Source organism: Pituophis catenifer, unplaced genomic scaffold, assembly GCF_029215685.1.
Source record: "Pituophis catenifer annectens isolate HBS135680 unplaced genomic scaffold, rPitCat1.0.hap2 SCAF_3, whole genome shotgun sequence".
NCBI lineage: Eukaryota > Metazoa > Chordata > Lepidosauria > Squamata > Colubridae > Pituophis > Pituophis catenifer.
Window position 1 is genome coordinate 6,064,075 of NW_027256883.1, and position 14,442 is coordinate 6,078,516.

At 42.5% G+C, this 14,442-nt stretch overlaps 1 protein-coding gene across 7 annotated transcripts in view; it reads left to right on the forward strand.

Annotated features, from left to right (window-relative positions):
* The window catches only part of PTK2 (protein tyrosine kinase 2), a 242,743-nt gene that overhangs the window by 181,570 nt on the left and 46,731 nt on the right, over window positions 1-14,442 (forward strand). For all 7 annotated transcript variants that reach the window (XM_070940302.1, XM_070940305.1, XM_070940306.1 and 4 more), the window contains 2 exons: window positions 5,029-5,140; window positions 13,992-14,078. In XM_070940302.1, the coding sequence (XP_070796403.1) occupies window positions 5,029-5,140; window positions 13,992-14,078 (199 nt within the window). The remainder of the gene's footprint in view (window positions 1-5,028; window positions 5,141-13,991; window positions 14,079-14,442) is intronic.

Below are 14,442 nucleotides of genomic sequence, written 5' to 3' on the forward strand. Positions count from 1 at the left end.
ACTTTTTTGTGTGTTTTCTGTTGTCACCTTTTTGGTGTGATCTCTACGAGAAAGAAGTCCTAACATAAGGATGTGTTGGGTCCAAAGCCGATGATTTCAAGATAGGGAACGAAAAAAATGGAGCAGGGAGCCGTGATGATCTCGGGCAAGGAGCTTCTTCCGTAGTTTTGACAAGCTGGAATTCTGGATCCTGGTGTAGGAAGTTAACACCCACCCCTTTCCTGGAAGAATGAAATATTTTAGGAAATATTAAAAAGGCAGAATATTATGTTTCCCTGGTTGAGAAATGGAGAAACATGTTTTAAAGACAAAGTAACTCCCACCTCCCTGCCTCCCCCCCTTTGTTAATGGGCCAGAGGCAGAAACTCAATCCTTGTCATTGGACCTTCATCTGCAACACAATAGGACCCATCTAGGACAGAAACTCACCACATGGCACCTGGGAAGATTACATCAGCCAGCAAGGCTAGCTAAGACCCCCACCCCCTGGGAGTCGTGACAACCAATCAGGATACTCTTTCGGGGCCCCAGGAAGTTCAAAGCCAGAAAAAGCATAAAACCTGGGGACTCACTGTATCTCGTCCCCTTTTCTGTTCAGGAACTCAAGCCATGTGATCCTGTCCACCATTAAACATTCTTTCCAAGCAGTCTCCATGTTTCCAGTGTCTTTTTCCCCACTTGGAGCTGAACCCAGAAGGATATTTCTTCCTACACTGGAAAGCCTAGTGTGATGAACCATTATTTTATATATTTCAGTTCTTTTTCTGCCTGGTGGGCACACTTTAGTGCAGGGGTCTCCAACCTTGGCAACTTTTAAGACTTGTGGACTTCAACTCCCAGAGTTCCTCAGCCAGCAAAGCTGCTTCAACCAGCGTCTCCTTCAACAGCGCAATATTAGGCCATTTTTAATACTATGTTCCATTCCTGACAAAATAAAATTGTGCGGAAATGTCTATGGAGATTCTCAATCGTCCAGGTCCTGGTTGTCCCAAAGGTGCTTGTTCAAAAGGCAACTGGACTTTGCTTTTCCTTGAAGAGGTTTCGCTTATCATCCAAGAAGCTTCTTCAGTTCTGTCTTCAGTTCTGACAGTTCTTCAGTCAGAACTGAAGAAGCTTCTTGGAAGAGAAAGCGAAACGTCTTCAAGGAAAAACAAAGTGCAGTTGCCTTTTGAACAAGCACCTTTAGGACATTGTGCAGAAATGTTCGGATTTTAAAGGTCTATAAAATCTAACTTTCCAAAGTGTATTTCTAGTTGCTGTACTGCAGCCCAGCTTAATGGTAAATTGGCTTAAGTACAATATCCACTGGAAAGGATTTCCTTTAGCTTTTATTTATTGATAAATCTTGTATGTTCCACTTTGAAATCTGCCAGGACATTTATAAAAATATAGAGGCAGGGGGCAGGCACAAAAGATTTTTGAAGCTTTTTAACTCTTTTCTCGTGGTGAGTTAGTAGTTTTATTTCCTTTAGTGGTGAAATATGGGTAGCCACTTTTCATGTTAATTTACCTTTTTTACTTAGTAAGTTGGGAATGATTTAGTTATGGCAATGGTGGTGGCGTCTCCATCTCTGGAAGTCTTTAAGAAGGGACCGAAGAGCTCCTTCTCATAGATGGTTTAATTCAGGGGTGAAATGCTACCGGTTCGGGGTGGTTCTCCCGAACTGGTAGTGAAAATGCTACTGGTTCACCCGAACCGGTAATAAAAAATGCTTTAAAATGTAAAAAAAAAAGTTCAGACAATCAGCTGTGCCCCGCGATCCTCGGGACTTTTTTTTTTTTACTTTTTAAAGCATTTTTTTTACTACCTAATTTTATTTGGGGGGAGTCCGTTTTTGCTCCCAGGAGGCTTCCTTGAGGCCTGCTAGGCCAAAATACGAGGGTGAGTGGGGGGGGGGGGTGCTGCGAAAGAAAGAAAGAAAGAAAGAAAGAAAGAAAGAAAGAAAGAAAGAAAGAAAGAAAGAAAGAAAGAAAGAAAGGGAAGGATGGGAGAAAGAAAGGGAGGGAAGGGAGAAAGAAGGAAGGAAGGAAGGAAAGAAAGAAAAAGAAAGGAAAGAAAGAAAGAAAGAAAGAAAGAAAGAAAGAAAGAAAGAAAGAAAGAAAGAAAGAAAGAAAGAAAGAAAGAAAGAAAGAGAGGGCGGGATGGAGGGAGGGAAAAAGGAGAAGAAGGAAGGACCACAAACCTGGCACTAGAGGCAGCTTCAGAGGATACCTTGAAAGAGCTCAGCAATCCAGGGCTGGAAGGGACCTGGAGGTCATCTAGTCCAACCCCCTGCTCCAGCAGGACATTGTTAAAGTGAGTTTCTGTCTTTTGACCCCCCCCCCAGTCATATGACTACATAACCATGCCTACCCAGTCACATGACCCCACCAAACCACACCCACAGAACCGGTAGGAAAAAATTTTAGATTTCACCACTGGTTTAATTCATTTTCATGCACATTGTTGAGGGTTGGATTCTAATTTTCTTCCGACGCTCAGTGACGAGATGAGTAAACTAAATTTAAGAGGAGCTTTGGAGTTTCTTCCATCCATTCTGAACTCCATAACTCTGCCTTATCGCAAGGGTCCGAAAGAGATTGAAAAGCTTTTGTTGACACAGAAGAATTTGCTTAAGGTAACAGTGAAAAAGAACGGAGGTTACCCAGCACAGGGAAATTTCTATTCGGAAATACGATTTTCATATTTTCAAATCTCTCAACTTTGAGACGATGTCTTGAAGCTGCTTTAAAATTCTGGCAGACTTGCAAGCTGCATGACACGACATGCCCTTTGACTTGCATGCTTTACCGTCCTTACAAATAACATTCCGTTTGGAAAAAATATGATTCAGTTTGACTTTCCTAACCTCCTGCGAGTTCTCATTTTTAAAGAAAATGCTTAAGAGTGCATTCAAAACAGACGTCAAAAGGGAAATGGGGAACATCTCTAGATGGTGAGGTGTTCCCGGCTGACGCTTCAAGTGCTCACACAAAAGACCCAGCTTTGATTATATTTCATCCTTGGTTTGGGACAGTCCACAGTGTCTCACAGTTGCTTCCGTTTCATGCTTTCTTCTTTGTCGGAGCAGAGAGAAAAGCATCTGAGGATTGGCTCCATTTCAGCTGCTTTGGATTTGGAAGTGGGCTTGCCTTAAACAGAGCAGGAAACCTTGTACCATTTCAGACAAATGATTGTCCAATCTCTTCTTTAAAAACTTCCAGTGTTGGAGCATTAACAACTTCTGGAGGCAAGCTGTTCCACTGATTAATTTTTCTCACCATCCGGAAGTTTCTCCTTAGTTCTAGGTTGCTTCTCTCCTTGGTCAGTTTCCATCCGTTGCTTCTTGTCCTACCTTCAGAGGCTTTGGAGAATAGTTGCCTCTCCTTCTTCATGGCAGCCCCACAAATATTGGAACACTGCTCTCATACCTTTTAACATTGTAAGCTGCCCAGAGTTACCCTGTGGTAAGACGGGTGGCCAATAAATTTAATATTATTTTTTATTAATCATATTTCTATGCCGCCCACTCTCCGAGGACTCTGGGCGGATTACAACAATCAACAGTATACTAAATAGCATATTGCCCCCAACAATCTGGGTCCTCATTTGACCCACCTCGGAAGGATGGAAGGCTGAGTCAACCTTGAGCCAGTGAGATTTGATCTGCTGATGATCTGAACTAGCAGTCAGCTGAAGTAGCTGCAGTACAGCACTCTAACCACTGCGCCACCTCGGCTCATACCTCGGCTCAATAATCAAGTAAAAATAAAAATAAAATAAATTATTAATGCCACTCTTCTTGAAGGAAGAGTATCTTGCAGGGGGTGAGGGAGACTTTGGAAGCCACAGGGCAAGTGGGCCTCCCAGGGTCTCCCCCATCTCTGAGGCACCCTGTGCTCCACTTAACAACCCACATGTTTGTTTAAAGGCCACATGAGTGAGAGCAGGGAGTAGGGGTTGTTAAGCAAGACTATCTCACTTAATGGCCATCATGAAGTGACCATAATGGGCAGACTCCATTGTGGTTACATGTTGAGGACTATCTGTGGTAAAAAAAAAACTTTAGTTTTTGAACAAGCAGTGGACTTGCACAGCTTATCTTGTTCCTCTTGTGCCTTAGAGAACCAGACAAAAAGGATGTAAATTCTAACTAGCTTGTAGAAAGTCTTGACTGGCATCCAAAGCGCAGTAGTTGTTCCCGTGCCAGGCTGATTAGCTTGCAGCTCTGGAGAGGCTAGGGTGGAAATGATCAGACCAGTTTCAAAGTCCTGTGATTACACAGAGCTGGGTTCTGTGATTGCTTAGTAAATCGTGAAAGCTGCAACTCAAGGTTTTCAGGATGGATAATCCATTTGGCTAATTTGAACGGCAGGAAGAGAGTTGTTAAGTCTCTGAAGTTAAAAAAAAAGGGGGGGGTATTTAAGTAGATCCCACCCCCCCACCCCACCCCCGGCAAAGCAATTATTGCATTTCTGCTTCTTTAAGGAGAATGTTTCAAAAATGAGGTTATTTGCTATTAGATTTGTGAAAGTCTTCCTTAACTATAAGGCGAGTCAGAAGATTTTTCAGTCATAAAGTAACCTTATTGTCTGTGTTCATTTTTCCCCCCAAAGCAAATATCTTTTTCCCTTGCTCTGTTGGAACTTTTTCAATCAAAAAGAATGAGAGACACATTCATTCATCCCTACAGATTTTCTTTCTTCTTTGGGAATCGCTCATAACTTTCTAAAAATACCTTTCATTGGTATGCGTGTTAGTGTTTAAAAGTCTTACGTTTCAATGCCGAGTTGCTAATTTTGCAAAGGCATGCAATTCCCCCCCACCCCCATCTCCCATTCCTCCAGAATAGCCTTATAAAAGTCTAACCGTTTCTGTTGCTGCCTGAAAAAAGAGAAGACATATTTGTCTACCGCATTCCTTCCTTGTCTGCAGTCTGGAACCCCTGATTTGGGGAATGCACTTGGACGAGACTGGAGGACCACATTTATTATATTCCCGAGACATAATGTCATTTATCTTCAGCTCGCTGCTTATTTCCCCTTTAGTACGATCCTGGAGGAGGAGAAGCTGCAGCAGGAAGAACGAATAAGGATGGAATCAAGACGACAAGTCACCGTGTCCTGGGATTCCGGAGGGTCCGATGAAGCTCCTCCCAAGGTAGTATGGAGTGAAGATCAGTTTTTATCCCATATTCTTTATCCCCCAAGAGTGTTAAGCGCTTTGTTCTGCTGAGTTGTAAATTCACGGGATCAGCAATGCTGAGTCCACATACAGACCGAGGTTCCCTTTTGTTAAAAATTCTAGCAACATTTTTTTTTTGGTGGTAAACTTAATAACTACTAATAGAAAAGAATATTTTGCAACTCAGGGTTGATCTTAGTGCGCACTGAGCGTGGCTGTTTCCATGAAATAAAACTGCAAGAAAACAACCAAGCTCAGAGAGCACCAAGGACCCCTCAATAATTACTGCCTAGCTAAGTTTGATAAAGTAGAAACAAACAACCAATAACAAATGAGGGTCAGTATCTGTAATGATTTGTTAACTTGGAGGAAAGAGTCTTTCTGGCATGGTTTTTATTTGTTGTTGCAAGGAGGTATAGTTCTACTTGGGGAAAAAAAAAATGCAGCGATTATTTCTGATAGCCGTGTAGTTTTTTGTGATGTTGAGCCAGGTTGCTAATTATTCTTCTCTACATTCAACAATTTGTCCTGCCTGGAGGGAATCCAATCTTTAGATTATTTTGCCTTAGGTAAAACATTTGCTTTTGGGTCTGATTTGTCATCTCATAAATGACCGATTAGAGAGAATCCTTGACATCCATAAACTTATATTGATGACATCCCAGAGAAATCTTTCAAAATTAGTTCCTTCCATTCTACTCTGTGCTGGGAGAAATCCTTATTCTGTGAATCATGAGATTGTTTGCTGAGGTTTTGTTTACATCTGTTTTGGTTTTTGTCTTTTGAGAGGTTGAAGCCTTTGGCGTCATTGCTCATGGCTCACTTGTGTTGCATTTCATATCTTGACGTGTGTTTGTGTAGCCACTTTTTAACTTGGGTCTTAAGAAACGGTGTGTCATAAGTTTGCCAGGCAAATAGGAGTCCGTGTGGAATCACAGGAATTCATTTCTCATTCTATACATAATAGAGCAGGCGAGATAAAATCCAGAGCAGAGGTGGAACAGGATAGGATAAAACGGGGTAAGAACTGGGAGGAGAGGATGCAAGACTGATAGCATGGGAATGGGGGTACAAGCAAGTCAAAGATAGCTTGCTCACTGACAGAAAATTTTTCAGTTGGAATGCCAGGTTTCCCTGAGTCTGCTTGACACTTGGAAAAGATTTTTCCTACTTTGAATACCATGTGTTCCTTTCTGTACATTAATTTTTGAAATATTTATATCCCCATTCTGCATATGTATGTTAATTATATTTTTTTACAATGTTTACAATATATTTACAGGGATAGTTTTACTTCAGATAACTTGTCAAATGCATGACAAGGAGGGTCTCGTGTCTGCAAGGGCCCAGTAAAAAGAATCACACAAAAACCCGTAGATAGGATATTGAGTTCCACCATCATTCCATTCTAAACCAGCTCCCTGATTTCCACAAGGGTTGACTTGAGAAATAAAGGCTTGTTATGGATGAAGAATAGGCTTTGGTTGAGAGCCATTGAAAAATTGCGAAGTGTAGGAGACGTGTGTTAAGTGTTGGACTGGCCACCTTCTATAAAATCTACCTTTTGAATGCTTCTGTTTGACCTCAGCAGAAGTGGTCCATATTATCATCATCCTGAATGTTTCATGCACAGTCATGCTTGGACCAGAATACAGAATAATGAAATTGGATGGGAACTTGTCCGAAGCCTTCCCAAACAGGAGACCCTATACCCGTGATGGCGAACCTATGGCATGCGTGCCACAGGTGGCACGTAGAGCCCTCTCTGCAAGCACGCGAGCCGTTGCCCCAGCACAGCTTCGCTGCGCATGCGTGCGTACCTCCCGCTGGTCAGCTGGTTTTTGGATCTCTGCTGTGCATGCGCAGAGCGCGGGATGCATGCGGGAGACATGCGCACATGCATGGGGGGTGGGGTGCACACGGGGGTTGTGCTCGCATATACAGGGGGTGGGGCACACGTGGGAGATTGTGTGCACATGTGCGGGGGGCGCATGCGGGGAGTAATGTGCGCAGGGGGCAGGGCACGCAGGGAGTGTCACGCACACATTGTATTATGGGTATGTGCGCACGCTTTCGGCACTCAGTGCTGAAAAGGTTAGCCATCACCGCCCTATAACATTCTGAACAAATAGCTGTCCAGTATCTTTTGGAAAACCTCCAGTGATGGAGAACCCACAAATTCTGGAGATAAGCCGTTCCATGGATTGACTGTTCTCATAGTCAAGAAATTTCTCCTTAGTTCTTATCTCTTGCCATCCGTTACTTCTTGTCCTGCTCTCAGGTGCTTTGGAAAATAAATTGAACCCGTCTTCTCTGTGGCAGCCCCTCAAATATTGTAACTCTGTTAACATGTCACCCCAGTCCTTCTCTTCATTAGACTGGAGATACTCAATTCCTGCTATCGTTCTTTGTAACATTTAGCCTCCAGTGCCCTAATTTGTTTTTAAAATTATTGGGTGTTTTAAATTTGTCTCGGCCAAATTGTTTAATTCGGTTTTATTCTGTTTTTAAATTTTGTATTTATGTGTTTTATTCTGTGGCTGTTCACCGCCCTGAGTCCTTCGGGAGTAGGGCGGTATATAAATCCAATAAATGAAATGAAATGAAATGAAATGAAATGAAATGAAATGAAATGAAATGAAATGAAATGAAATGAAATGAAATTAGTGGTGGGTTGCTCCCGGTTCACACCGGTTCGCAAGAACCAGTAGTAAAAATTTGTAGTAGTTCAGAGAACTGGTAATAACATTGGCTGGCCACGCCACCGAACCGGTCCCCGGCCCGATCGCCGCTCGCTTACCTCGCCCACCTCATCAGAGGCTTTTTTAAAAAAAAACCTTTTAAAAGCATTTTTTCTACAACCTCTAAGGCCGAAGAGGTTGTAGGAAAAAAAAATGCCTTTAAAAGCCTCTGGCGATCCCAGCTGAGTTGCCTGATCGTCAGAGGCTTTTAAAAGCATTTTTTTTTTCTGCAACCTCTTAAGGTTGTAGAAAAAAATGCTTTTAAAAGGAAAAAAAAAATATTGGCCGCGCCTACCCAGTCACAGTATCCCCCCACCAAGCCACGCCCACAGAACCGGTAGTAAAAATTTTTAGAACCCACCCCTGCCCCTAATCATCTTTGTTGCTCTTCTCTGCACTTTTTCCACTTTTTCAACATTTTTTTTTTGTATTGTGGTGACCAAAACTGGGTGCAGTATTCGAAGTGTGGTCTTACCAGTGTAGTATAAAATGGTTCCTTCATGTGATCTTGAATGTGATCTTGATCTCTCTCTTGATGCAACCCAGGCCTGCATTGGCTTTTTTTGACCGCTTCAGCACAATTCTGACTCACACTTACGTGATTGTCCTAGACTAGGACTCCTAGATCCCTCTCACAGGTTAGTGCTGCTGAACCAGGTGCTGCCTATTCCATACCTGTGCATTTGGAGATGAGCAAATGGCAATCGTGTGAAAACAGAGACATTGCTAGGACCATCGATCATGAGATTTGATTGTAAAGTTAGTTTTTCAGCACTGTCATAACTTCAGATGGTTGCTAAGCAGGGCAGTTGTTAAGTGAGGACTACCTTTATTCCGGCATGCTTACATGGTCTTCGGTTCAGCCACTGGCATCTTGACTCAAAAGGGGTTAAAAGCTTCTGAGAAAAGTGTTGTGTTAACTCTTGTGGAGCTGATGGTCAGAATAGACTGCATTTATACCGTAGTTAAAGATAGGTTAATTTAACCTCCATATGAATTAAAATTGGAGCTTTGTCCTGGAGGGCAGGGATTTGGGACACCCCCCCCTCCCTCCTCAAAGGGTTCTTGAATTATTTCAAAAGAATTGGATCAACATTGAGGAAGCTGTGACTAAGTTCTTCTGTAACCTTTTTTTTTAAAAAAAATCTAGTCTGATTTTAATAAAACACTATCTTCCTTCTAGGATAAAGTAAGTTATGCATTGAAAGCAGGGGTGAAATCAGGGGTGAAATGCTCCCGGTTCAGACCGGATCACCCAATCTGGTAGTGATGGCGGCTGGTGGTTCGGAGAACCGGTAACAAAAATCCCTGCCCCCACCCACCCACCATGCCCAGCTGAGCCGCACGATCATCAGAGGCTTTTTTTTTTTTTACTTTTACTTCTACAACCTCTTCTGACGAAAAAATGCTTTTAAAAGTAAAAAAAAAAGCCTCTGATGATCGCGCGGCTCAGCTGGGATCGTCTGAGGTTTTTCAAAGCATTTTTTTCTGCAACCTCTTGGCCGAAGAGATGGTAAAAAAAATGCTTGGAAAAGTCTCTGACGATCCCAGCTGAGTTGCCTGATCGGCAGAGGCTTTTCAAAGCATTAGAAAAAATGCTTTGAAAAAAAAAAAAAAGTTGGCCACGCCCACCCAGTCACATTACCCTACCACCACCAAGCCACGCCCACAGAACCAGTAGTAACAAATTTTTACATTTCACTCCTGGGTGAAATCTTACCTTCCCAGCCTGTTCGGAAGTGCGCTTGCCGACCCTCTGTGCATGTGCAAACCGTTTTGCGCATGCACAGAGGGTAAAAAAACAGGTTACTTCCTGGTTAAAACCAGGAAGTAACAATGACCGGGTGGGCGGAGCCTCGAGCTGCCATCGCTACCGGTTCTCCGAACCTGTCCGAACCAGGAGCATTTCACCCCTGATTGAAAAGAATGAAATCTTATTACTGGTTATCTTTGCTATCAATATCAATTTACTCTGGGTGCTTTGAAAAAAAAAAAACCAGAAGTGGCTTGCATTCTTCATTTACAAAAGCAAATAAATGGTGCAAATTATCACAGCAGGTTGCCGTGCCTATCAGCTGGCATTGTTAAAAGGCATTTACATGCTAAATTCTTAGAAATAATCAGAGCAGATTTAGTAGTTTTCTTTAGCATAATTAAAGCTTTTCAGAAAAGAACATTACCAAATCCTTTGAAAGCTCTGATTAATGAGCAAGTGAGACCTAATTAGCACATAGCAGCTTGCCGTCTTTTTTGTTTTGTTTTGATTTTGTTTTTTCCTTGAGATTAAGATGAAAAGGAAAGTCTTCCAAAAGATAATTTTTTCCCTTCTGCTTTTGATTCTTGGATGACAATTTCAGCCGCCCTGAAACTTCCCAGTAAAGTTTAAGACGAGCCCAGGGAAAAGCAGACGCTGAATTCAAAGAAGAAACCGTGTCTTATCTGTTGCTTCCTGATTATTCCTGGCCAATTTGGCAACGGGAATGGTCGTCCAAGACACCGCTGGAATCTCTGGAGCCCCCTCCAGTTGTTCTCATCTGTGTCGGCGTTCCAGCCGTGGCAAAAGTCACATCGTGTTTTGACAACCTGATCTTAACAAAAGACTGTTTTTCCTGACAGATATTCCTTGGCTTTCCTTCATCGTACAATCCTGGTGTTTCTCCCAAAATCTGGAATAAGACCATTCCTCACTTAATGTCCTTTCTCTTAGTGACCGTTCAAAGTTACAGTAGAACACCCCACTCCCCCAAAACAAGATTATGAAGTTCCGATGGCTGCACACCTACCCTTCCCCCCCATTCACCCTGTATTCACATGACCACATTTTGGGTGTTTGGCAAACTGACTTACCTTTAATGGCACTTTTTTTTTTTTTAAATTTGATTTATATGCCGCCCTTCTCCGGAGACTCAGGGCGGCTCACAATGCGTTAAGCAATAGCCTTCATTCTTTTGTATATTTTATACAAAGTCAGCTTATTGCCCCCACAAACTGGGTCCTCATTTCACCTACCTTAGAAAGGATGGAAGGCTGAGTCAACTTTGAGCCTTGGAGAGATTCGAACCAGCAGAAATTGCAGGCAGCTGTGTTAATAACAGGGTGCACTAAACTCCTGTACTATCAAGGCTGTAACTTTGCAGGGTTACACAGGCTTGTGACCGTGATCTGTGAGCTTTTTTTTTTTTTTTTTTTGCTGGTTTCCAGCCTAGAAGGGAAGGGAAGGGGAGGGCAGAGGAGAGGAGAGGAGAGAAGAAAATATAAGAATAGAATACGGAATAGAGAAGAGAAAAGAGAATAAAGATAATGTAATGGAAGAGAAGAGAAGAGAAGAGAAGAGAAGAGAAGAGAAGAGGAGAAGAGAAGAAGAGAAGGAGAATAGAGAATGGAATGGAATAAGAATAGACTAGGCAATAGAATAGAATAGAATAGAATAGAATAGAATAGAATAGAATAGAATAGAATAGAATAGAATAGAATAGAATAGAATAGAATTTTATTGGCCAATGTGATTGGACACACAAAGAATTTGTCTTTGGTGCATATGCTTTCAGTGTACATTTACTGGGAGTACATTGCTCCCAGTTTCCAGCAAAACCACCCATTAAGTACAATGGATTTGCCTAACAACCACATCGTTCACTTAACGACCATTGCGTTTACTTAACGGCTGCCTCAAAAATGTCATAAATTAGAGTATGGTACCTTTATGGCAATTTGTTGTGTTACATCAGTGTTTCTCAACCTTGGTAGCTTGAAGATGGGTGGACTTCGACTCCCAGAATCCCCCAGCCAGCAGCGCTGGCTGGGGGATTCTGGGAGTCGAAGTCCACCCATCTTCAAGCTTCCAAGGTTGAGAAACACTGTGTTACATAGTCTTGTGACCGTGATTTGTGACTTTTTCTTTGCTGGTTTCCAGCCTTTGCTCCCAGTTTCCATCAGAACCACCCATTAAGTAAAATGGATTTGCCTAACAACCACATTGTTCACTTAACAACCACTGCACTCAACTGTCTCAAAAATATAAAAAATATCAAAAATTTTGTGATCTCCTTAATAATCCCAATGACTCAACAACTATAATTCCGGGTTCAAATTATAATTCCGGGTCGTAAGTCAAGGAATACATGTAAATAAAGGCCAGTTCCACTACGATGCTGTTATCGATGAACATCCATCCATAGATTTTTGGAGGTTGCAGAGGCATGAATTTAATTGCCACATTTATCCAGATTAATCATCAAGTTATGTTTTCTGAACGGGACTTTCTTTATTTCAGTGGTAGGCAGCCTAGCAAGGTGAGGGTTCTTTTCACCCCAAAATTTCATTCCAGTGGACAGGATGGTGTCAGATTCTTACGTAGCTCTTCTTCATTACATTTATTTTATTTATTTATTTGTCAAGAACGTATTAGGTAATTTATATAATTATAAGCATGAATTGAATACATAAAATAGATACAAGTAGAGGAAACATTAGGACAGGGACGGTAGGCACGCTGGTGCTCTTATGCACGTCCCTTACACACCTCTTAGGAATGGGGTGAGGTCAACGGTAGACAGTCTTAGGTTAAAATTTTGGGGGTTTTGGGATGAAACCACAGAGTCAGGTAGTGCATTCCAGGCATTGACCACTCTGTTGCTGAAGTCATATTTTCTGCAATCTAGTTTGGAGCTGTTCACTTGAAGTTTGTATCTGTTGTGTGCTCGTGTATTGTTGTGGTTGAAGCTGAAGTAGTCATTGACAGGTAGGACATTGTAGCAGATAATTTTATGAGTTACGCTTAGGTCAGACCGAAGGCGGCGTAGTTCTAAGTTTTCTAGGCCCAGAATGGCGAGCAGACTTGAAATTCTTGCGAGCAGAGGAGTAGAGGACTCTTCTTGTGAAATATTTCTGGACTGGTTCGATTGTATTAATGTCTGATATGCAGTGTGGGTTCCAGACAGACGAGCTGTATTCGAGAATTGGTCTGGCAAAGGTTTTGTATGCCCTAGTTTCGAGTGCGATGTTACCGGAGAAGAAGCTACGCAAGAACTGTCCATTTTTCACCTAGATCCGTGATGGAGAACCTATGGCATGTGTGCCGCAGGTGGCACATGTAGCCATATTGGTGGGCACACAAGCTCGGCTCTGGGGTACAGGCCAGCTGATTTTTCAGGCCTTCTGGGCCCACCGGAAGTAGGGAAACAGGTTGTTTCCTGCCTCCGGAGGGCCTCGGGGGGTGGACGTGAGGAAGGCCTGTTTTTCTCCCCCCCCTCCCCAGGATCCAGAGTCTTTCTAGGAGCTTGGGGAGGGCAAGAACGGCCTTCCCCAGCCCCCCGGAAGCTGGAAACGGCCCATTTACCAACTTCCGGTGGGACTGGAAGGCCCGTTTTTTGCTCTTCCCTGCCTCCAGAACCTTTCTAGGAGCCTGGGGAGTGCGAAAACGGCCTCCACCCCCACCCCCCCGAGGCCTCAGGAGGACGGAAATGGCCAGGAAACAGGGTTGCACAAGCATGAGCGGGGGCTGCGGATAGAACTATGGGTGTGGGCACGCGTGCGCACAACTCCTATCCTCTCCCCCGCCCCTGGCACACGATGGCAAAAAGGTTAGCCATCACTGACCTAGATGGTATTTTTAGCATGTGATTTTTCCAAAGTATGGCTAAGCCTTCTACATGTAGTAAAACTTCATACATGTCAGTTTGGTTAGATGTTCTATCTATCAAAATTATAGGGAATGAATTGGCCCACAAATCCATTTCCTTAATCCATGGAAGAGCTTGTAGGTGCTCCATCACTGGAGGTTTTGAAGAAGAGCCTGGACGGCCACTTGTCTGAAGTGGAACAGGGTCTCCTGCTTGAGCAGGAGGCTGGACTAGAAGACCTCCAAGGTCCCTTCCCACTCTGTTATTCTATGTTCTGTTTCCTAGTTCCAGCTTCTGTAATAAAAGTGTTTCTGCCTTCTGCAAGTTGTAACATCCAGAAGACGGTTGCCTTGTACGAATTAAGATGAGAAACGTAAACTAAGTATGTTAATGCCATTCTTATTTTCAAAATGTCCCGCTGGTGTATTGTGTATTACTGATTTGTTAATTTCTTTCTTTTTCTAGCCCAGCAGACCTGGTTATCCTAGTCCAAGATCAAGTGAAGGATTTTATCCCAGTCCGCAGCACATGATACAACCCAATCACTACCAGGTAAACGAATACAACCCCTCTTCCATGGTTTTCATATTTTACAATCCTAAGTGTTTGTAGGAGGAAAGAATCATATTATGTACGTTGGGGGATTTTTTTTGGTTTATTAACTAGGTTTATAGATATATGATTCATATGACTAAGGGCGAAGCCAACACAAGTGTGGACTATGAGTAATTGTGACGTATTTCGAAGAGAATTTAAAGTACGCCCTCCTTTGGGCTGAGGGCAGGAAGAAAAATCACATTTAATTAATATTAAATTAATTTATTTAATATTAATTAATATTAAATTAATAGGATTTTTTTTTCCATCACGTATTTTAAAATTTTGCTATTCTTTCACGTTGAAAGTCATAATTTTG